The 24,494-nt window shown below is 43.3% G+C and overlaps 1 protein-coding gene across 1 annotated transcript in view; it reads right to left on the bottom strand.

Annotated features, from left to right (window-relative positions):
- The window catches only part of T265_08962 (hypothetical protein), a gene marked incomplete at both ends in the record, with an annotated part of 118,382 nt that extends 98,942 nt beyond the window's left edge, over positions 1-19,440 (bottom strand). The window contains one exon of the mRNA XM_009174909.1: positions 19,302-19,440. Coding sequence (XP_009173173.1) covers positions 19,302-19,379 — 78 coding nt within the window. The remainder of the gene's footprint in view (positions 1-19,301) is intronic.
- Between the last annotated feature and the right edge of the window lie 5,054 nt (positions 19,441-24,494).

Below are 24,494 nucleotides of genomic sequence, written 5' to 3'. Positions count from 1 at the left end.
CTGAGTACTTTCATTCTTCGGCTCCGAATGTCCGTCTGGTGTTTTGTTGTATCAGATTCTCCCGGTAATAAAGAATCCACCGGGACCAGCTAGATGGTTTAACTACAAAACTAATCAGTGCATTCATTGTGTTCAGCAAAACGTACACCATGCACTCAAGTGAACAGGCTGACATTCTGTGGCGTTCTGGGCTACGGAAGCGAGCGACCAACAGGATTTGTCAATCAGCTGATTTCTCAGTTCGTAAGCCAGAACTGATGGAAGGTGAAAACATCTGACAGGTAAGGCTCCGGGTAGACCAGGCGAACTTGGTGTCTATGAGAGTTTGCTACAAGACCATCCACAGTTTGAAGTACTTATTCCATGGGGTTAGAAGGTACACACAAGACGTACCTGGAACTATCTCATTCTGAGTAAACTGCTGGAATTTTCGGCTTGAGATACTTCTCGAAATGTCTTGATGGCCAACAAAACCTGGTTGTTTTCAGCAGTAAAACCTACATCTATCGGTAATACGTTGAAACACTGCTAGTTCATTTAAGCCATCTTGGTTTTGATTGGGTTCCTGATCCCGAGGTTGGCGATCAGTTCGTCACCGAAACGAAAAGATATCTTCAGGGCGCGTGTAGCTACCCGGTCACCCACATACCTGACTGTTCAGCTCACAGTCGCTCACTGGATCACGAGACTTGTCTTTTCATGCTCACAAACCACGTCACATTGAGGTGACTCATCGGACATCGATGAGCGTAGCAACGACTCAGGTGCTAACACACCCACGTACACGCAAACGGACCTACACATAGGGAAACCGAACATATTCAACACACACAGACCCGCGCGCGCGCAGGGAGCAGGAAGTCAACCACTCTCCACAAGTCCACGGACAAGTATGGAACACGTGTAGCAGCCACACTGCAGAGAAAACACGTTTCCGCCGTCCGGGCTTTCACCAAGGAACTCTCACAGACGATAAGTTCCTTTTTTGACTTGCTCCCATTTCGCATTGTATTTACTTTTATACGTGTTACAACCCACCACTGTCAACCATGCTAAAAACCTTTATTAGTAGTACATATACCTTCTGATTTGTGTTATGGCCATCAACAACAGTGCACTAATACGCATTACTTTGCTGCTTGGGCAACCACGCGCGCGCGGTCTAGACCCAACTTCAGTTTGGCAAATAAACAAGCAAAACAATTCATGATTTTTTAGATGCTAAATCAACATGGCTGTGTTGTCAGGTCGTCATCAGTGATCAGAGAATTGTGTGCTTCCTTAATGTCCGTCGCTATGTGGCATTTAAGTAGCACACAGCGCATCAGCACATCATGTCTGTTTGAATTCAGCACCTCGGGAAAAACGAGACTTTTGAACTGAACAGGTGCGTTTATAAATTACATGTTCATTCTCTGGCGTCATGTTAGTTAGTGATGAAATCGAAAAAGTTCACTGATTGGCTATGACCTAAGAAGAATGATAAAGCCAATTTTTGCAAGATATACATGTATCGCGATATCTCGAAACATGAGGCGGTCTGGTGCAGCACATTCAGTTGCCTGGAAACATCACAAACGAGAGATTCAACTGGGTTCCAGGTGAGTCTCTCGAAAAACCAAATTAGTTTGCAAATGAGTGTATATTCGTTGGGGGTTTGCCTATGAGGAAACTTCCACCGACAAACAAGGAGCCGGTATGGTGGTACTTATGGAACTTGGTACTTTTGGAACAGAATGAGGCAAAGTACTTTTCCGACATGTCTGTTCAAAATCAAAGATGGTATGTATGAACCTGGCGTGTTTGGGAACAAAGGGGTTATTTTCACGGTATCTATTTTCAAGCGAGACGACAGTCTAAGATATTTTTCGCGAGCTTCCAAACACACCCATGCTGGAGCCTGGTTACCAGTACTATACGTAATAGACCACTTATAAGGTTGCTGAAAATTCTTTGACAGCCCACGAACAGTTTCGTCCTTCTTGGGGTTCATCAGGTCGGCACAGTCCCCACGTTTCTGTGTTCTACTGGAAACCAAATTGCACGAACTTAGCGAAATACACTCATTTGCAAACAAATTTTGTTTTGCCGGGACTTACCTGGAACCCAGCCGAATCTCTCGTTTCGGTGGGTGAGTTGTGATATGACAACAAGCGGCGGTGCACTGAGAAATTCTGGTAAGCTATTTTTCTCTGAGATTCGGCATACTTAGAACGAAAGCCCTTTGGAGAGGGACTGTCTCCCGTTCGGCTCATGTTCTGAATGGGTTATTTGAGGAAAGAAATCGCGTGCAAAACTACGGTAGTCTTGAAAGTGAATCTGTTGTTCGTGCGAACATCCAAACCGGGATTTTTCGTAGGATCAAAAGGGTCCCAGGTAGGAAATCGTTGTCACTGAAGATGTTTGTATCTCAGTGTTCAAAGACAGACTTGTCTTATTTCGGATATACAGTCAATCTGTCAGATCGCACCAACCGCTAATTACGAATGACGGGGTCATAGAGAAATTGCTCAGCAATGGTCTCTGTTATCCGCTGATTGAGTCCTCTGTCTCACGTCCTATCAGGAGCCGGCGTGATTGACGGAATAAATGAAACAACTAACTAGCTTTTGAGGTAGGTTTTAATAACAGATCAACCCTTCTACGAAATTTTGCCTCCAAATATAAGGTTTTGGCTTTTAGACTGGGTTTTTGTTTAGGCTATAAAGGATTTTCCAGACAACTTTGCCCTCATCGATCTGTGGAACACATTCTTACTGCTGGATAATTCAACTTGCTATAAAGTGTATTTATGATCTAATATAAAATTCGCTTCAAGAATTCCAAACCGATCGGCCCTTATTTCCCTTACATTTGTTTGTCAAACTGAGACACTCTGAACGAAACTCATCCAGTTTTACCCGCCCCCGTGTATACCACAATGAATTTTGTTCAGAAATTTGTTTTCGACAAACAGTCTGATTAGCAAGAGCGTAGCAGAAGCGCAGTTGTTCACTGTCAAACTATGGTTGGGATTTCCGCTAGAGTTGTGTTCATGCAAACAAAGGTTGTCACAGGGACATTCAAAGTGTGTTGTTTTTGTTGTTCGTAGAGGTTTCGCGTGCTCAACGGGGACAATCTGGAAGCAGTTTGGAAGTACTTTTGAAAATGTACACTCTTTCGTAGTGGTGTTAATGTGGCACTTGACTGAACTGCGGCTAANCTTTCGTAGTGGTGTTAGTGTGGCACTTGACTGAACTGCGGCTAAATTGTGAAGTTCTTCAACTAAACAAAGTCAGATGTTCGAAATAGCACAGTGTATTTTACTATCGGACCATACTACTCGTAAACCTATGGGAGGATTTTTCAGCGACCTCAAGTGCATCGTGTCACATCAGGTGCTATTCTCAGCTAAAGTGTAGATTTTCGTTTCTAGTGCAGCCGGTTAGTAAAATGGGTGAGTTTTACTAAAAATCGATAGTTTACAAGCAATGATTGAACGGTCAAGCCTAACTGGGATAGCAATTCGCCATGCGAGAAAGACTAGACTAGTTGTCCAGAGTCACGACCCAAGAACAGCCGTATCAACTGCCTACTAACCAGAATTAAACTGCTCTGAACCATTTCAATCAAAATTTCCGCCCGTGGAAGAGTCAGCATGCGATTTTTAAAGGTCGAGCCATCCGAAATGTCAAAAACACACCTTAAAGAAGGCAAATTATGTTGCCATTGATGGCATACACAGACAGCTGGTTTCTATTTGTTTATTCTTACTTATGCAGGTGAACGTGAAACTGTTTGATCCGGTGCCTCAGTCGAAATTTCGCTGTCCAACGAAGCACACCTTGACAGTGCTATCAAATGACAAGCGGACGTACAGGTGACCTTGCAAACGTTGTTGGTGACCTTAGTGGGGCGCCGTGTCCCTGTCGGGTTAATTGTTAGCGGGAATCCAATGATAATCGAATGGATGAAGTACAGCACGTTTCACTCTGAAAAACGGAGTGAATTGATTGGCGAGCAGGGAACACTATTCGTACTTTGTGGGCTTCTAAAAATAGCATCTTTGAATACATGCTTATTTGGGGAAATGCTGGCGCTAGCTGACAAGTAGCATTTTCATTAGGCCTGCCTGCAGGCATTGGTCAGTCTTTTGTTTGGTTACCAGTCACGTGTGCTAAAGTACACCGGGCCAAACTAAGTCACAGGACAGATTCTTTTCCTGTCTACACTCGTGCCAATTCAAGTCCACGACTTAGTGGTAAACCGCCAGCGCTCTGGCGGGTTTAATTTGAATTTTTGAAATTCCAGCAGAAGCAATGCTCCACAGACGAGCTTCTGTTGATTCTAGTACCTTCGATTCGGTTGTTTGACACGAGTGCTTTGAGTGTGATGGCTGAATTTGATTCAAGTGTTTTTTTTCGGTTTTTCGTTTAAGTTCGATCGAGGTGATCTCCCATGCCCCGCTGATTCATACGCGGAGCTTCCCGACTGGATTGTCTGGAAGTTCTTCACAGTGGATCTGACAGAGGCCGTGCGTTTCATAAGCACCTGAGCCATTGGAACAACATTTTATGCATCATAATATGAAAGTGTCTTCCTGGTGGCGTCAGCAATGTCATCTCTATGAGGTCTACTCGGAGTGGTCACTGAAATCCCTCTTTACTATCTCACTGTTTTAGCGTGCGTCACCATGGTGAAAAACACCGAGTGTCCCACAACCGAACTCGGATGCGTGACCTTTAAATGCAAGTACCTGTCAGACTGTACATGTTTTCCACCGAAACAAAGAAGCATCAGTCCCGGAAACAAAACAGTTCTCCATTCGCTCTTGGTTTTTAGTGATGAACTGTATGTTGCTTATTCAAGTAGTTTTGGGAACGATTTTGGTTAACCGATCGATATACTTGCACATGTGTTCCCAGGTTGGTGGTGGATGATAGAAGTCACAAAATCTCTTGGTTACTGCATTGTGCAAGAAACGAATCGCCATCAAGTGTGATACTGAAAAGCCTGTGGCGACACTGTTAGTCAATGTGCTTATGGACCAACGTCTCAACCGGAACGCTCAAATAGGACCGAATATTGGATTCACAAACAAAGAACCAAGGAACTCCTTGGAAGCAAATCAATAAAGGTCACAAGCCGGGACTCGAAAGAACAAAGGTCAGTCCATCATCGACCAGATTACGATGGTAGGGGACGCCAAGCTCAAAGGTCACGTGGGCATCAGCGAATGGGAACACAGGACAACGGAGCAACCAATGTAACAGCCCGACCGAACAACTAATCGCGATCAAAGGTCATCCCCTGCTAGCAGCACGTATATTAACAGACGCGTAACACTACTCAACGCACGACCATCAACCCACCGCTACGCACCACTATGCTCCACAATAGCGCATTGACGATGTCAGCTCGATTGGTAATGACACTTTTGTAATCAAATTGCCCAGCTCAGCGAGCAAGCCAACGACCAACACCGTATACAATACAGTGAGAAGTATCCACAGGAGACAAGGTTGTTCCCTTTACTGGGGATATATTGTCATACAAAATAAGGGACAGAGATGATAAACAGCCGTGGCCGAAGATGATGCCACGTCAAAGTTTACTTCCACTTCGTATTACTTAATACGAATAGAATGACGAGTAGTAACGAAGTCGGAGTCACTTAGGTGAATAGTCATCAGCTGAGAATGAGGCTTCAGTAAATTCCTTAAGAGTACCGGTGGTAGGAAGAAGGCCTTCGCTGCGGAGTTACTCGCATGCCTCATCAGTAGTATCCGACGTCAAACCCGTGTAGACTGTAATTTGACCAAATAGCAAGGTCTTCGGTGGGGTGTTTTTCCTTCTGTACAGGAGTCTAACAACAATCTGATCACATCTTAGGAACATGACGATCAGAGGAAAGGATGGTTGACCCGAGCAGTTCTGCACTTGGTCCGTATTCAGCTGACTGTGAAATCTCTTTAATTATGATACCTTATTTCATATGACAGACCATATGGCGTCAAATTCCTTCAACAAAACCCAGGACAGTCAGCTTCAAACTTACTTAAAATACATCTAACTTCAGAGGCCAGGTGTGGGCAAGTGGCTTGAAATTTTGTAGTTTAGATCAGAACTCATTTTGGGAAGTTTTAAAACGGTAATTAGCTTGTGTCCATCTTTGGGGAGGTACGGATCAAGTTCGATCGTGTGGACAAAAACCCCCAGTGGGGAGCAGCTGGGGATCAACGTTCCCTTCGAACACTTTTTGTCAAGCCCTGTACTGAGTGGGAGCGACCGAAAGTTGGGGATTTTGACCTGGCAACAAAGTATGGAAACGCTAACACAGCCTGGTAGACAACTGCCACCCCCCGGGATGTTTGCACCATCACTCAGTTCACCAATGCTATTTGCAGGCGTGGCTGAATCACGTAGCCAGTGATGCTTTTGCATCAAAGCTGCCGCCTTTACTAGGCAACTGTCCAGTTTCCCGAACTCACTGATCACGCGATCGCCTCCAATACTTGACTGTATCTCCCACCCTCTCGCTCTACCTAGACTCTGGCGACTGGAATTAACGTGCCCTTGGTACACGGCTTATAACTGATAGACTGATATGAATTTCAGTTACCTGTTTATCACATCGGACATTGCCTACACGCAATCAGTTTCATGATGCATGGTCAGAACGAGAGATTCAGCTGGGTTCCAGGTGAAAATAAGTGCATTCCGTTGATTTCATGCAATTTAGGTTCAAAGTGAACATAAGGCTGACGAAAATTAGGGAACTGTGCCAACCTGATGAGCCTGATGAAGAGCAAAACCGGTCATGGACTGTCGAGGAGTTTTCAGCGACCTTGTGAGTAGTATATTATGCTTACACCTTAGAATGAGTTGCATATCAGGCTAAGCGTCATTCCAAACTATTTTTAAGCCTGGGTATGTGTTTCGAGCTTAACCGTTTTATGTCGGACCATGAGAGAGAATTCGTAGGTTGAAGCATGCAGTGGTTATACCTGCGGTAATACCTCACTGAAAAAGTCATTTTAGTTCCCTACGTGCGAAAATTTTCCCATCGGCTAGAGATAAGTGATAAGCCGAACAAAGTCCAAATCACATGAATACTTCAGGCAGGCAAAGAACGACGTGTACGCACTGGTGCATTAGGATTTGTTTCCCACAAGTATGACGTAAGAATCACCGATGAAAAAGCAATCGTGTTTGTTGCGACAAAAATGTGAATGGTATTCACATGTGCATTCCCATGCAACACAAACTGCTTTTCCGTGGTCATTGTTTGTATGCGGACGTATGCTCATACACACAGGCAAGAATAGTTCAAAGAGGAAAACAAGCCATTGTTTCGTTGAAAAGTGTAGCTTTGTTAGCACTGTACAAACGGACTTTGGATTACGAAACAAAGTGTGATTTTATCGGTCGATCGAGTCATTCAAGATCCAGAGGTAGAAACAATTTTTGAGGTTCGTTGAGGTTGAATTCGTAAAACTAAAATCACCTGGTTATGGATTGTGAATTTTGAGAACAGCGTCCCTTCATGCATACAAACGGGCGTGCGATGATATCGAGCAGCAGGGAAGAGTTAAGGCACTACTTATAAGGTTGCTGAAAAATTATCAGATAGCCCACGACCGGTCTCTCCCTTCTCGGGGCTCATTAAGTAGTCACAAACCCCGGGCTCCCATCTTCATTACGTCTTTAGTGAATCCAAATTGGACTAATTGCGACAAACACAATAGTTTGAATTCAAATTTATTTTTTTGAAAGACTCAACTGGAACCCAGCTGAATCTTCGTTTATGATGTTTTAGGCAACTGAATGTGCGGCGTCGGGTCGCCTCATGTTTCATTTGTTTACGATATTCGAGATGTCGCGATACATGTGTAGACGTGATACACTACTCATAATGTTGCTGAAAAAGTTTTGACAGCTCACGACCGGTTATGCCCTTCTTGGAGCTCATCAGGTAGGCGCAGTCCCCGAGTTTCCGTCAACCTTATGTCCTACTTGAAACCAAATTGCACGAAAGTAGCGAATATACACTCATTTGCAAACAAATTTCGTTTTGCGAGAGACCCACCTGGAACCCAGCTGAATCTCACTTTTCTTGTGTACCACATTCAGTTGTTTAAAAACATCATAAACGAGAGATTCTGCTGGCTTCCAGATGGGTCTTTTGAAAAACCAAATTTGTTTGCCAATGAGCAGAAAAGATATTTTATAAAGCCTGTGCCTTTATGTTGCCGGTCGCCTCCCAGAGCAAGACGGATAATAGTGAAATTTCGCCAATATCTTCATGATTTCAGTTTCTACTTAGGATGTCACACTCAGAGTTTTCGGGAGCAGGTTCCTCAGAATCCTCGACACCATGACATTGGTGTTCAAAGCTAATGATCCGCTGCCGAACAAGGATGATTTATTTGAAATCCTTATTGTGAAGAACAGAATAAAGATGGTGACTTAGCGCTAGCCTAATACAATCACGTTCGAGGCACCTACACCTCCAGACACTCATTTAGACAATCCGGATAGAACTGACAACAAGAACGCCACTGACATCGAGTGAAAGGCAGATCTTGCAGCCCCCACCAACCATGCACAGGAACTTGCAGTCAATTGATAAATATGTGTGAAAGGAATGAGTCGCTCCCACCACTGTGTTTATTTTTACACTTTGTCCATTATTTTTGCCCCGGCCATAAAACCAACCAGAATGACCTTGCGGTCTAATTTAAAAATCTATGCGATCACCCTATCTGTTCTAGTACTGACTTCGGAGTCAACCAGAAGCAATCGAACTCGACACTTTTCAGTTCTTGTCCATATCCATCCAATCAGCTGATTAAATCAACAGGGTGAGTAACACTCACGAGAATGGAAATTGAAATAATATGATGCCATACTAAGTCGATTATGTTGTCCGCCAAAAGTACACAAACCCGGCCTTCTGCTTAGTTTTATAATTGATGTGTCCAACTGTTCTTAGGATTCCTTAGCTAAGGGATTTGTCACTGGACTACCGTCATGAGATAAACATCAGTACGTAGCCAAAAGTATATTACCCGTTCCATGGAACAGGAGAAACGGATGGGACTGGGCGTATGCCCTCTCTCTCCTGTCGTCGCTCACATTAACGTTTCAATCAAGGAAACGATCGCTTACATTTGTGACCAAACTCAATGCAGTGGAAGGGGAGACATCGGTGTTCCAATCCAAGAACCCAAAGGACAAGTTCTATATATCTAAGCAGCCCAGTTCAGTTTTAACAGTGAAATACAGATATTTCCTCTGCGTCTAGTTTTCGCATACAATCGAGGTTTGACAATCCAATGGCGATAATCTCCCTGCTGCAAAAGTTGTTTTTGTGTTTTTCTAGGTTATCCTGATAATGTGTTTCTCCTGAAACGCAGAGAGAGAGAGATGGGACAGTACTGTCTCACTAAAACGGAGAGAAGATCTAATGCGATGTCTAACCGAGTAGACGTTTTTAGACACCTGTTCCAGCGAATGCCGGGAAGGATAACTAAAACTAGTGAAGGAATTATTTCCTGTAGACAGTTAACCAAGGCGAGTTTTTAGATGAAGAACTTACAGCCAAAAAAGTACGATCGATAAAGCATTTGGCACACAGAAAACGGTGTATTTATAAGGCTACAAGGCTGCAAGTTTCAGCTCATCTTCTATCATGAGGATTCAATTAAAAAGTGCCCTGTAACTAGGTTCTGCGTGTTCTCGTTTGGGTGCTTCGGTCGAATATAGTATGTTGTTCGTACGGCAAGGTGTTTGCCTGCGTTGAACAAATTGTATACACTCGAGTCACATGCGTGGACATCCTACAAAGAAAGAAGATGTCTTTTGTGTCATCTGTCAAAGAAAACTGCAACCGTTCAGCTGTGGTGCCCTTTTAGTGTCTGGCTACCATGTCAGTTGAAAAAAGCATGAGGGCCAAGATTCTCCCAGGTCGCCAGAGCTTAGACGGGAGGAGTCGAGATGCTGAGGTTGGGCTCGAACCACGAACACCTTCCAGTTGATCAAGAACAGTCGTATTCAGATGGTTAGGGGCTGTTCAAGTATCCTGAAGCCATTGCCAACGGTCAGTTCAGTCACGCCCTCACAAATGGGAAAGACATATTCACTTTTTATCGAGTGAAATTTTTCTATTCCCGTCAGCCGGAATAGACCGCATGTAGGATTGAAAGCACATAATCTTTGTTTGTATTCGTGTGATATCCTGGCCTAATAACAACCACGGAATCCGAGTTTTTGTTCCAACATCCTCCTCATGAGTAAATCAGCTGTTTTTGAACCACAACTGGGCGCTGTTTTCGGTTGTGCGATGACAGTTTTCCACACAAAAAATATCCATTTAGACGTCGTATGACTCTAGTTTGATCTCTGGCGGAGCTCTTTCTTTCGAGGTGCACTCGTTTGTTGGGATGATTAAATTCACCAAGATACTGGTCGCTGAGCTCAGCAAGAAGCTTGCATAACCAACGGTCTGGTTTAAGGACGGCAATGTTCACTGTGATAGACTGTTCCTTTGTATTTTCTTCAGAATGCTGCAGTCATATCGATATGAAAGTGAGTTTGTTCAAAGTCACACCACTCTCATTTGAACGGCCGTGTTCCTGTTCTGGCGTAATTATTCCGGTGAGTCCACACCAAAGGGAAGCACTGGACTCGAGTTTCGCTCTTATTGTAGCTCATCAGCAGTGCATATCAAATGACAGTGCCAGGATTCGAACCCCGGACATTTGACATGCATCAACGCACGTTGAGTGCATCTGAATTTTCACGTCTGAACAGGAAGACGTGTTCACACTTGAACGATGTGATTGTTGTGCCCGACCCATCGAACGACGACCCAGTAACTGTCCACCAACGTGGGCTGGTGGAGTAATGGTCACACGCTCGCATGTCAGATCAGATGTCCGGGGTTCAAATCCCGGCACGGCCATTGGATACGCACTGCCGATGAGCTCTAATAAGAGTGAAACTCGAGTCCAGTGCTTCCCTTTGGTGTGAACACACCGGAATAATTAAGGCAGAAGTGGGGGGGGATGAACCTTCAAACGAAAGTGGTGTGACTATGAATAGGATACCTATCCTGCAAAATCCCGAAATTAAGTTTCTTCAACAATTACATCAGCTATTTATTCTTCGCCAGGTCTTCAAAACCCAGCCTTCGGTTTTTATTCCCGGCCTCAAGGAGCGAAATGACCCGGTACTTAAAAAGGAAACATGCTTCATGGTTAATTGACTCAGTACACAGCATCTAGTCCTTCACGAAAGATCACACGAGGATGAGGGATCAGGACTCGCGCAAGGCAAACTTTGAATCAGAAGACCAAGAAATAACCCTGGGCTAAATCAGATCTCATTTGGTACTAATTTAAAGTCGAGAGTATAGGAGAAACCATTTCGTTTGAGAGAAACTGACTGATCGAGGAGCCAGTCAACACGTGTGACCGCGTGATGTGGATCCTGTGATTGAAGGATGAGTGGCGCTATATCCCGTCTAAGTGCGAGTTAGTCACACTGCTGATCAGCCACTCGTGACCGAACGGTTAGGTGTTCAAACTACTAGTCGGGAGATCGCAATTTTGAGACTCTTCGGAGTTTCGTGAGATGCGCACTGCTGATGATTCCCAATAAGGATGAAACAGCTGTACAGTGCTTCTAGGCTGTTCAGCAGAGATTGGCCTCATTTACAGGACGAAATCCCACACAAAATATCCCAAATCTCCTCACACTACCCACAATATATAAGTAGCTCAGTGGAAGAATAAACTTCACCCGATGAGTGAAACTTCTATCTGAGAAGTCGTTGCTCGAGGAGCCAGTCAACACGTGTGACCGCGTGATGTGGATCCCGTGATTGAAGGATGAGCGGCGCTATATCCTGTCTAAGTGCGAGTTAATCACACTGCTGATCAGCCACTCGTGACCGAACGGTTAGGTGTTCAAACTACTAGTCGGGAGATCGCAATTTTGAGACTCTTCGGAGTTTCGTGAGATGCGCACTGCTGATGATTCCCAATAAGGATGAAACAGCTGTACAGTGCTTCTCGGCTTTTCAGCATAGATTAGCTTCACTTACAGGACGAAATTTCCACAGAAACTGAGATTCGCTTGCAATCGCTGCACTCTGTAATTCATGTTTCATCCTTCATGCTTACCCATTTGTTCGACCCTATTTGGAAATGTGCCCGCAGTGATAATGCCCATCTAAATTGAGGTAATTCTCTTGGTGCGGCCGGTTTGCCGTGATTTGGACTGTGGATAACTCAACTGGAAATGGAAAATTGTATTGAATGCACGCAGCAAAGTGCAGAAACGCCGTCAAACCACTTTTGTGCACCTGGAATGGAACATCCAAAGAGATTTCAACCGATTTCTGACTACTTATGTTACTTGCTCGCTGTGTAGAGGGCTGGCCGTGATGCAGGACACATCAACTAGGGATTGATTGCATGCCCCATGCAATTCGCGGAGGAACCCTGTTGGTTTGAATCACCTGTGACCGTGAGTCCGCGTCATAGCACCGGAGTGACTTATTTTATTCCGTCTTGGGTAAAACTTCTTTCCAAAGTCCAACACACTCTGGCGACGACGGAGGCCATGGACCTTCCCAACTTTCCGCCTTTACCCTTATTTGCGAGGCACTATGAGTAGTCATCTGCATTTTGCACTGCAAGAAAACTAAAAAAACCAATCGGCTTGCTTCGGTGTTTGAGGAACTGTAATTTAAAAAAAAACATTGTCCGGATTGACAACAATTCAGGAGCCATTCAGTGAATAGGTCTAGCAATGTGCGTGACCAGGTACTGTTGCAAAAAACAATGTAAACTAGTCCGCAAGCCACCTGCCCGTTGTTCAGTTCACCGGTTTGTGCACATATCTGAAGCTAAAAACGAAACTAAAATGCGTGACGCAAAACTACTCAGAGTAGTCTACCTCACATTTATCTGCGTAAAACGCCGGCTATAAACATGCTTCCACATGAATTCCTCATCGATAAATTGATGTGAAGTTTACTTCGTTTTTTAGTTTTCTGTGATCAAAATAGAATAAAATAGCACCGCTGAGTAGCCACGGCTCTGACCATTGAGTTACTTCGAAGGCTAAAATCAAGCAGGCTAATCTCCCCACCTTTGTTTGGCTATGAGCTTGCTTTGGAAGAGGTACGGAGTGTAAAAGATTTAGTGTAAAAAAAGCTGTGATGGTCGACTTAGGCATTATATGCAGTACCAGTGTAACGGGGTGTACCACCAACAAGCGATGAGAGTAATATCTGTTTGCAGTTTAGTGCCGCCACACTTAATCAAAAGTGGAGATGAAGTGTATCAGGTTAATCAAAGTGTTTTTCCAGTGACAGTAAAGGTTCAGATTGGGTTGTAGAAAATTTAAAGATAGGTCTGTGGACTCTAAATTTCGCCATCCCTACGCAAATGAATTCCTTCATCTTTCGTGTCCGAATCAGAACTAACACCTTTTATCATGCCCTCCTAAGAAATAGGAATATCTGATTTTTGACCCTGAATGATTCGTAAAACATTTATGCAACAATCTAAAAAGCGCGATCTAACCTGCAGGAAAACAGGAATTGGAAGGGTTCGAACGTAGTACATTACTTATCGCGTTACTGAAAACCCATGAACAACTGACGACCGATTTCGCTCTTGCTCGGGCTCATGAGGCAGGCGAATTCCCCGAGGTTCCATCCACCTTTGTTCTAATTTCGCCCACATTGCCTGGATTTTGACAAATGCTCACATTTGCACATTCGGTTGTAGGGGAGAGAGATTTAGCAAGATTCAGCGTTTCTTACCGCTGCAGGACCATGGAGCAGTGCAATCCGAATGCCGAACAGCATTTTCCATTCAGACGTTGGCCAATCGTCTGGACTATACAACCGTACTTATCGTGAGAGCACTGAAGACTGTCACCTAGTGGGAATTAGTCCTCTGTGTGAATGCTTTAACACAACTCTAAAACGTGCTCTCTTAAAAATCCGTTTTGAAAATCCTTCTGTAAACCAAAATAGTGGTCTGATAAACTAAACCAAATCGATGTTTTCTTCTCCCACAATGTAACACTGTTCCACGCCCCCAACCTGATTTAGAGACCACTGTATAATTCCACGTTTACATCAACGTCCGTTTTGAGCACTTGTCGTTCTGTTCTGGAGCGATTATTTTGATGAGTCCACATCGAACGGAGATGACTCGAAAAAAGCTCACTTTGTTCACGGAATTCTGAAGGTGAGTTTCGCTGTTGTCAACTGAATCCCGGATGAACCTCTCGTTCATGATATTCTTCAAATGAATATGCTGCACAAAGTCCAACTCACGTTTCACTTGGTATAATATTCCAGGTAGCATAGACGAGAGATACAGGTAGGAATCGTTGAGGACCCGCGTTAAAACCAACCGAGTACGATGATGGGTGCAGTTCGCGAGTTTCGTAAAATTAGGGTCCACGTGGAACGTATAAATCACGGAAACCCGAGAATTTCATCTGGTTAATGAGCCTTAAACCAGCCGCCTGCATGGAAGCGTTTTCAGCAACCTTATAAGTAGTTTGCCCGAAAAAATACTACTTCTGGATTGATGTCGTAACAAACAAAAGTTATGCTTTCAGAAAGGCTTCTCAGTGGGTTCCAAACCTTTTCCAATTGATTGAGAAGCAATGGATCTTATTTTTTCTCAGAAAGTTTTACTCCGCATTAAGGAAAGGAATAGCTATCGGGGTTTTCTAGAGCCATGTTAGAAATAGGCATATATATATATATATACACTCAGAGAAATATGCCGGAATATGCAGTGCAAAATTCACCCTGGATCTTCCTCAAGCACTCAAAGATCGAAAATCAGCAGTTTCCTATTGCCTTTCGGACCATGTTTTTGCATCAACGTTGAACAGGAGATATTAGCGGGCCAAAGTTTAGAAACCACGAGCAGAAAATCAAAAACTGTCAACAATCACTAACAATCAATCAATAAAAACAGCCCGGGACTGTCAAATTTGATGTCAGAATACAATCCACAGAATTTGGAGTAAGCTGAAAGTTATTTTCCGGAAATTCAGTTTAGTTCTGAAATAATTCTCCTAAAAGTTGGAGTGCAGACGTACAATAAATGAATAAAAGCATCATAAACGCGAGACTCGGCGGGGTTCCCGGTGGGTCTCCCGTAAAACCAAATTGTTTGCAAATGATTGTATTTCGCTTGGTCAATGTAATTCGGGGTCAAGTAAAACATAACGTTGACGGAAACTCGGGGACTGCACCTACCTGATAAGTCCCAAGAAGGACAAAACCGGTCGTAGGCTGTCAAAGAATTTTCAGCAACTTCATGAGTAGTGTATTACGACTGCACATGTATCGCGATATCTCGAATATCTTACCGAATGAAATATGAAGCGGCCTGATGCACCACAAATTCAGTTTTCCAAAAACACCATAAACGAGAGATTCAGTTGTGTTCCAGGTGAGTCTCTCGAAAAACCAAATTTGCTTGCAAATGAATTCATTTCGAAAAATGAGTGAATAGACTGCAGTACTCTGATCACTAGCCGCAACATTGAAGTGCAACATGTAAGGAAGGTGTTGTTGGATGGCGTGGTAAATAAACCATACTCTGCAATTGAAAATGCTTTCTGTTCGAATTAGGTGTGTATTGTGGACGTGTATTCTGCTCCCTGGTATTGTCCCACACAGTCACATGCATTTTTAATTGGTCTAGGTATCCGTTCCGGTTTTGATACCGACTGGTTTGGTAATAGGAGCTGATTGGTCAAGCTAGTGTTAGAACCCGCATTGCGCTACTCCACCGTTTTCAAGAATACCAAAAAGGGGTGGCAGCTGGATAGAATAACCGACTGTGGTGACCGACATTGAGATGCCACGGCGACATCACTGAAGAAGTACCCGCTCTAATGCAATACAACATCGGAGAAGGAACTCAATGAAGAAGCCACACGAAGCGCATGATCAGAGCGTCTATTTTTAGCTTTTTACCGAAGGACGATCATCCCGAAACTTTAACACGTGGTTGGATCACCCGTGAAAAATCTCCAATACACTGTATAACTGGATTTTTGACAGTATCTTATCTCCTTTGAGCAGGTCTATTTGTTTTTTTTTCGCTCAAATTTCCAACCTCGAATAACTTTTCAATTGAATGAACGTTTCCATGTAGAACATGAGTAATGAAGGGCACAAGGTTTTTTTATGAAATGCGGAAAATTGAAGAGCAGATGACTTCGTGTAGAGCTGAGTTCTACTGATTTTATTTCATTCATGTGTACCAATACCTTTCTAAACTGTACTGGAAAAGATACCGATTAATAGTGGAGTCACAAACTACACATTGACTAGCTTGAACGCCTTGACGGTGATTTGCCTCTGCTCCTCTGTCATCGGCAGTTCTTTCATTAGAGCGGAAAAGGATGAATTCATCGGGCGTTCTAAACGTGATGCACACTTTGTGCCCTTGGATTCTGTCCAACACGGGAAAGAAAAAATATTTTCAACCGTACATAATCAATTCAAAAGTTCGACAATTCCCGACTTGTTTGATTTCTTTGAGCTTCTGCTAACCTAACAGTGAGTTTTAAACACAGACAAGCAGGGTTTCATTGGCAGCGTGGATAGTAAAACGTGCTTGAACACTAAGGCAACATATAAACTCACGGTTTCCAGAGGTCTCTGGAACATGCCTTTTGTGAACTTCCATTTGAATTTTTGCCGGGCTGCTTTTTGCTGTTTCATGTTGAAAGTGAATCAGACTGAAAGTGTTGCTACTAATGCATATTTACAAATCCATTTTCGCCCATAGTCATGATAATTAATGAGTGATTCTTACATAGTGAGTGTTTTTATCGCTCGATATTCGACCAATCGTCATCATCTCATGTAACTCAGTTTCTATTGGTCAGTCAGGGCTCGCCCGCCAATGTCAAAGAGCCAATAGCAAACGTGCAAAAGTTTAGTAGCTGCTGTCATTCCCAGGTATTGCTTCATGGCTCCTTGCAAAAATATTTCATCGTAATTATTGTATAGATTGTTAAAACTGCCAAGCAGACAGTTTTATCTTCTTCAAAAGTGAGGCTTTATTACACACAGGCAAGAGAGCATGTTGCCTCAAAATAATGAACTTGAACACTTAGTTTCCGATAAGTCCTGTCCAGTCAATTGGAAAGTTTGTTATCAAAAACCAGTTTAGAAAAGAGCATTTGATACTTGTTTGTCAAAAACACGCGATCATTGGGTGCGAACTAGGTGAAATGTGCGCTGGTAAACATCTGTGGGATTTTTCGAGCTGCTAAGTCGGTGCGGGGAGTGGGTCACTTTGAAAAGTTATACCTCATTAACGTAACTGGACTGAATTTTCAAAGTAGCCATTTTTAGTAGCCATTTTTCACATGCTTTGATAGGTGATTATCTATCAAATCTATCGATCCGCGCATGAAATTTGTTCATATTGTAGTCACCTCCCATCAGGACAGGCAAACGGAAAAGTTCTCTGCTAAAAAAGTCACCGAACCCTGGAAAAAGCTGGCCATTAGAAGCGCCAGTATTCATGACATTTTGTAAGTAAATTGCCGTGGAAAAACTAAAATTTTCAGGAAATACACTAATATGTAAATCAGTTTGATTTTAACGAGAGACTCAACTGAAAGTGCTACACACAGGTCGCCTGGCGTTTCAGTTGGCATGATATTCGAGATATCGCAGTATGATAAGCCACAAGAAGGGCGAAACCGGTCTTGGGCTGTCGAAGAGTCTTCAGCAACCTTGTGAGTAATTTGCCTCATAAAATTTTCAAGGTTTAGGTCCATGCTGGGTGAGGGAGTTGATTTGTCCGGCCGATTTCATTTTCCCTCCTCTTCCACGAGATGCATGGAAGTCTATTTCAAAGTACACCCTCTGCAACTTTGGTGTTTACTGGTAAGTGATTGGATATGTGCGCCATCCAACGAAGGTCTTGCTGTAGAACTAGTAAAATTTCGCAACTTCCTCATATTTTTCTAACCACCTCCTAGAAGGATAGGATTAACGACAATGCGTAGATTGACACACCATTGGAATCAGCAATTAACTGAGCTTTCAGTGGATAGTTGATCCGGAAGACGTATGTCAAAAAGTAGGGCAGCATTGTTAAACTATCCCACGTATCCTGGAGTTAACGGCTCACAAGAACCCTGAGGAGGATCAGAACCCATGGTCTCTCGGTTAGCGGGATAAACATCTTTTCATTCGGCTTCAAGTGATGAATCGGCGATGTGTAAAGTCATTCTCAGAGGGAAAGTACCACCGTCACTCTCTCCATGTACATGGTGAGATTCCATGTCGACTGGGACACAGAGTGAAGACCCTACTGTAAATCTTCCCTCTTCTGAGAGGGCTACTAATAATTTATAAGTAGTCCGCATTGCGCTACTCCACCGTTTTCAAGAATACCAAAAAGAGGTGGCAGCTGTATAGAATAACCGACTGTGGTGACCGACATTGAGATGCCACGGCGACATCACTGAAGAAGTACCCGCTCTAATGCAATACAACATCGGAGAAGGAACTCAATGAAGAAGCCACACGAAGCGCATGATCAGAGCGTCTATTTTTAGCTTTTTACCGAAGGACGATCATCCCGAAACTTTAACACGTGGTTGGATCACCCGTGAAAAATCTCCAATACACTGTATAACTGGATTTTTGACAGTATCTTATCTCCTTTGAGCAGGTCTATTTGTTTTTTTTTCGCTCAAATTTCCAACCTCGAATAACTTTTCAATTGAATGAACGTTTCCATGTAGAACATGAGTAATGAAGGGCACAAGGGTTTTTTATGAAATGCGGAAAACTGAAGAGCAGATGACTTCGTGTAGAGCTGAGTTCTACTGATTTTATTTCATTCATGTGTACCAATACCTTTCTAAACTGTACTGGAAAAGATACCGATTAATAGTGGAGTCACAAACTACACATTGACTAGCGTGAACGTCGTGAAGGTGATTTGCCTCTGCTCCTCTGTCATCGGCAGTTCTTTCATTAGAGCGGAAAAGGATGAATTTATCGGGCGTTCCAAACGTGATGCACACTTTGTGCCCTTGGATTCTATCCAACCCGGGGAAGAAAAAATATTTTCAACCGTACATAATCAATTCAAAAGTTCGACAATTCCCGACTTGTTTGATTTCTTTGAGCTTCTGCTAACCTAACAGTGAGTTTTAAACACAGACAAGCAGGGTTTCATTGGCAGCGTGGATAGTAAAACGTGCTTGAACACTAAGGCAACATATAAACTCACGGTTTCCAGAGGTCTCTGGAACATGCCTTTTGTGAACTTCCATTTGAATTTTTGCCGGGGTGCTTTTTGCTGTTTCATGTTGAAAGTGAATCAGACTGAAAGTGTTGCTACTAATGCATATTTACAAATCCATTTTCGCCCATAGTCATGATAATTAATGAGTGATTCTTACATAGTGAGTGTTTTTATCGCTCGATATTCGACCAATCGTCATCATCTCATGTAACTCAGTTTCTATTGGTCAGTCAGGGCTCGCCCGCCAATGTCAAAGAGCCAATAGCAAACGTGCAAAAGTTTAGTAGCTGTTGTCATTCCCAGGTATTGCTTCATGGCTCCTTGCAAAAATATTTCATCGTAATTATTGTATAGATTGTTAAAACTGCCAAGCAGACAGTTTTATCTTCTTCAAAAGTGAGGCTTTATTACACACAGGCAAGAGAGCATGTTGCCTCAAAATAATGAACTTGAACACTTAGTTTCCGATAGGTCCTGTCCAGTCAATTGGAAAGTTTGTTATCAAAAACCAGTTTAGAAAAGAGCATTTGATACTTGTTTGTCAAAAACACGCGATCATTGGGTGCGAACTAGGTGAAATGTGCGCTGGTAAACATCTGTGGGATTTTTCGAGCTGCTAAGTCGGTGCGGGGAGTGGGTCACTTTGAAAAGTTATACCTCATTAACGTAACTGGACTGAATTTTCAAAGTAGCCATTTTTAGTAGCCATTTTTCACATGCTTTGATAGGTGATTATCTATCAAATCTATCGATCCGCGCATGAAATTTGTTCATATTGTAGTCACCTCCCATCAGGACAGGCAAACGGAAAAGTTCTCTGCTAAAAAAGTCACCGAACCCTGGAAAAAGCTGGCCATTAGAAGCGCCAGTATTCATGACATTTTTAAATTAAATTGCCGTGGAAAAACTAAAATTTTCAGGAAATACACTAATATGTAAATCAGTTTGATTTTAACGAGAGACTCAACTGGCTACACACAACACAGGTCGCCTGGCGTTTCAGTTGGCATGATATTCGAGATATCGCAGTATGATAAGCCACAAGAAGGGCGAAACCGGTCTTGGGCTGTCGAAGAGTCTTCAGCAACCTTGTGAGTAATTTGCCTCATAAAATTTTCAAGGTTTAGGTCCATGCTGGGTGAGGGAGTTGATTTGTCCGGCCGATTTCATTTTCCCTCCTCTTCCACGAGATGCATGGAAGTCTATTTCAAAGTACACCCTCTGCAACTTTGGTGTTTACTGGTAAGTGATTGGATATGTGCGCCATCCAACGAAGGTCCTGCTGTAGAACTAGTAAAATTTCGCAACTTCCTCATATTTTTCTAACCACCTCCTAGAAGGATAGGATTAACGACAATTTGTAGATTGACTCACCATGGAAATCAGCAAGTAAATCAGCTTTCAGTGAATAGTTGATCCGGGCAGCATTGTTAAACTGTCCCACGTATCCTGTAGTTAACGGCTCTAGAACTAGTAAAATTTCGCAACTTCCTCATATTTTTCTAACCACCTCCTAGAAGGATAGGATTAACGACAATGCGTAGATTGACACACCATTGGAATCAGCAATTAACTGAGCTTTCAGTGGATAGTTGATCCGGAAGACGTATGTCAAAAAGTAGGGCAGCATTGTTAAACTATCCCACGTATCCTGGAGTTAACGGCTCACAAGAACCCTGAGGAGGATCAGAACCCATGGTCTCTCGGTTAGCGGGATAAACATCTTTTCATTCGGCTTCAAGTGATGAATCGGCGATGTGTAAAGTCATTCTCAGAGGGAAAGTACCACCGTCACTCTCTCCATGTACATGGTGAGATTCCATGTCGACTGGGACACAGAGTGAAGACCCTACTGTAAATCTTCCCTCTTCTGAGAGGGCTACTAATAATTTATAAGTAGTAGAGAGATTTTGAAACTACAACAGGTTACGTCAAACTATACTGAAATGAAATTCTCAACAATATAAGATGGGTGTGTAATAAAGGAATGAGTCTTCCACGGGCGGATGGTCAGCTGAAAACTTGGTGCACGCAAAAAAGCGGTATTTTTAGTTATTTGTTTACTGCGTCAGTAAATTAGGATACCTACTTTATTCTACAGCAGATGCAGATCCACGTCAAACGCGTTCGATATATTAGGTAGGGTCAACTTTATCAGTTGCTATCAGTAGAAAGCTCCTCCCTCCGCCTGATCTCGTAACATTACGGGGAAAACTGATTACTGATCGATTATCATTCGAACGCGTGATCGGACATGCAGTGCAATGTAGATTGAACAGATTAACGTTTTGCAATGTGCTATATACTCAGTTCTGGAGTATACCCGATCTTAGTGCATGTAAGCTTGTCTATGGCAACGATCTGGGGCTATCTTGACCTTGGGGTGACCATGACGAGATAAGTCAAGGTCGAGTCGTGAAGTAAACGTCTATAGATAGTTCTACCGGCGAACGCCGGTGGTAGTGCGTCGAATTCGCAAAAAGCCCCGCGTGGCCACTTCCAAATTGTCCTGCTTCACAGAACTTGCGCATTTCCCTTTCGCCGTTGTTTTATGATGCCGTCAGTAATCACTGTCCTGCATAGAAGCAAGGGAAAATCCACAAACCCTTAACTTAGAAGTACGGGGATGAAAATCTTACTTTTCGCGCAGAAAAAACCCTTCATATACTACGTTACGGAACGGGATGTACTCCAAAGAGAAAATAAAATTTATCGCACCTAAACAAGTTGCTCTCCAGGGTGCTTGCATTGTAACAAAACATTCTGAAATGAAACTTTTAACAGGCAGTTTGCTGTTACAACCTGCGTAGATACGTGCGACACCCAGGTAAAACATTCACCGACATTTTTTAACGTGTCCATTAGCGAAATGATGAATAGGCTTTCACCATTCAACTGCATTCCACCCAACTATCTTAGCTGCACGGAGATTGTGCACCGGAGATCGCACCGTATTTAACCAACTATACGCTACTCAGAAAAAGTGAACATATTTCGTCCATTTGCGTTGCGGACTTTGAAACAAACTTTGGAAACGAGCCGAAAAGATGTTGATTGCTGTGGTTTAAGATGTGACGTGATGTTTCCTCATTTGTCATTGTATCGTATACTCAAAATTGATAGGCTAATCCCATTTCAGTAAACTTGTTCCCTTTTGTGGACCACAGTCTCCTTAATGCTTTCTTATTACCGTGAACCCCGGATCAGGATAGCTGATTGATAGCTTGGGGGGCTTGACCAAACCAGAAAAAAGTCAACGAACGTGCGAACCGGCTGATCTATTGATCATTGTAGCGTACAGGTCAACTCATCTGTCAAGGACGAGTGAAGAACAACCAATGAAATATGTCTCAACGAAAACGGTTATTCCATTGGCTGTTATCTATCTATCCATGAACCAACATCTACAAGAGTAGTTCTGCGCGGGGCAGACGTAGAGACTAGGACTTCTGATGTAGGTGGCTTGAAATGGCTCAATGGTAGCTCGGTGAACATTTATTGACCAGGGGGTCCCTGCTTCGAGCCCTAACTCTGGCAATCCCAGTGCTGCTGTCCAGTCTTGGGCAACCTGACTGTTACTCAGCGTTCCGTATTCTTTCGGGTGTCAACTCACCTGGGTAGCAATAGATTGTTACAGATGAACGATCTTCTCCAACAGACTGGTTAATCTGGAGCGCCGAACGTCACGCTACCATCCTCATTTGTGTAGACTAACCTATGAAGTATGCTTCTATGGGTTGGTTGCAAGCATAGTACCATGTTGTCCTAATCCGTACGATAGTGAGAAATACGAGAGGAGATGGGACTGCGTACCACATGAACTGGCGTCAGGCACAGAACAGACACGCAACAACAGACCAATCAGAATACAAGAAAATATCGGACTCGCAAAGGTTGAAGAGCTCAGGGACTAGCAGCAATTTGATTGGGCGTGTAGAAATCGATATCGTCAGTGCGCGAAAACAGCAAATGCCAGCCGCTACACTGGGCAAGAATATCCGGGTTTATGATATTCTTTGGCCTAATGTGTTGCACAAAGGCCACAAATTCGTTTGGAAATAACTTTTTTTCGCCAAAGGCGTACAATTTTTGTTCAAATATAACGTAAGGAAACTCGGGGACCACACCTACCTAATGAGCCCGAAGAGGAGCGTGCGTAACCCACCGTGGACTGTCAAAGGGTGCTGAGTAACCTTGTGAGTAGTGATCGTTGACGAAACCACGTGATTTTCACAAAACACATAACTGGCTTCAGCATTTATCACGCATTCGACCACAGTGCTACTGTAATCAACGGCGAATTAATTTCGCTCCGGCTTTTTGTTAGTCCAAACGTATAACACCCAGCTAAGATCATCAGTCAAGGAAAGTGGATAGCATTTTCTCATAAAGGAAGCTACTCACAAGGTTGCTGAAAACTCTTCGACAGCCCACGACCGGTTTCGCCCTTCCAATTCAGGCTCATCAGGTAGGCGCAGTCCCCGAGTTTCCGTCAACCTTATGTTCTACTTGAACCCAGCAGTTTGTTAGCCGACCCCAGCCTAAAGTGGCAGTGATCAGCTGTTCATTACGCACTAACATACGGGCATGTTGTGATCCTTTACACAGTCTTCTTTTCCTGCTAGAGTTTGTAACTTTTCCTCCATTCACCTCTTTTCCTTGATCAATACTGACCGATGTGAAATCCGACCCCACGAAATCTAGAGAAATATCGGAATGTAACCCGGCTTCCTATAGTTCCTTTCAGCTGAATTGCATGGTACATTTTTCACTCGAATGAATTTACAGACGGTTTTAGTCTACAGCACAATCCATTCGATCAATTCATTCCCAGACGTGGCTCCGGTTAGGGAAGCAAATCCCATCTGATCTGCAATTGAAAGCGAAAATACTGCGTCATACTTTTTAAGAGATCCTGAAGTTTTTCAAAATATCAGCAGGGGAGAATTTCTCCCCCGATAGCCGCTCGTGCCGAGCATCAGACGTTGGTCATAGGACAAGTCATTTGTCGGACAGAATGTGAAGACACAAACCCGTATTTCTGAGTCGTGATGGGGAGAAACCAGGCTCAAGCGCGATTGCATTACATTTGGCCGAAACCAATCATGTCATAGACAAGGAGCAAGCCTTCACCATCATATACCGGGTACCTCTGAACCGATCACGACTGGTACGATC

Source organism: Opisthorchis viverrini (genome assembly GCF_000715545.1).
Source record: "Opisthorchis viverrini unplaced genomic scaffold opera_v5_245, whole genome shotgun sequence".
Classification (NCBI taxonomy): Eukaryota; Metazoa; Platyhelminthes; class Trematoda; order Opisthorchiida; family Opisthorchiidae; genus Opisthorchis; species Opisthorchis viverrini.
Note: the sequence above shows the minus strand (reverse complement) of the source record. Positions and strands in the feature narration are given on the sequence as shown.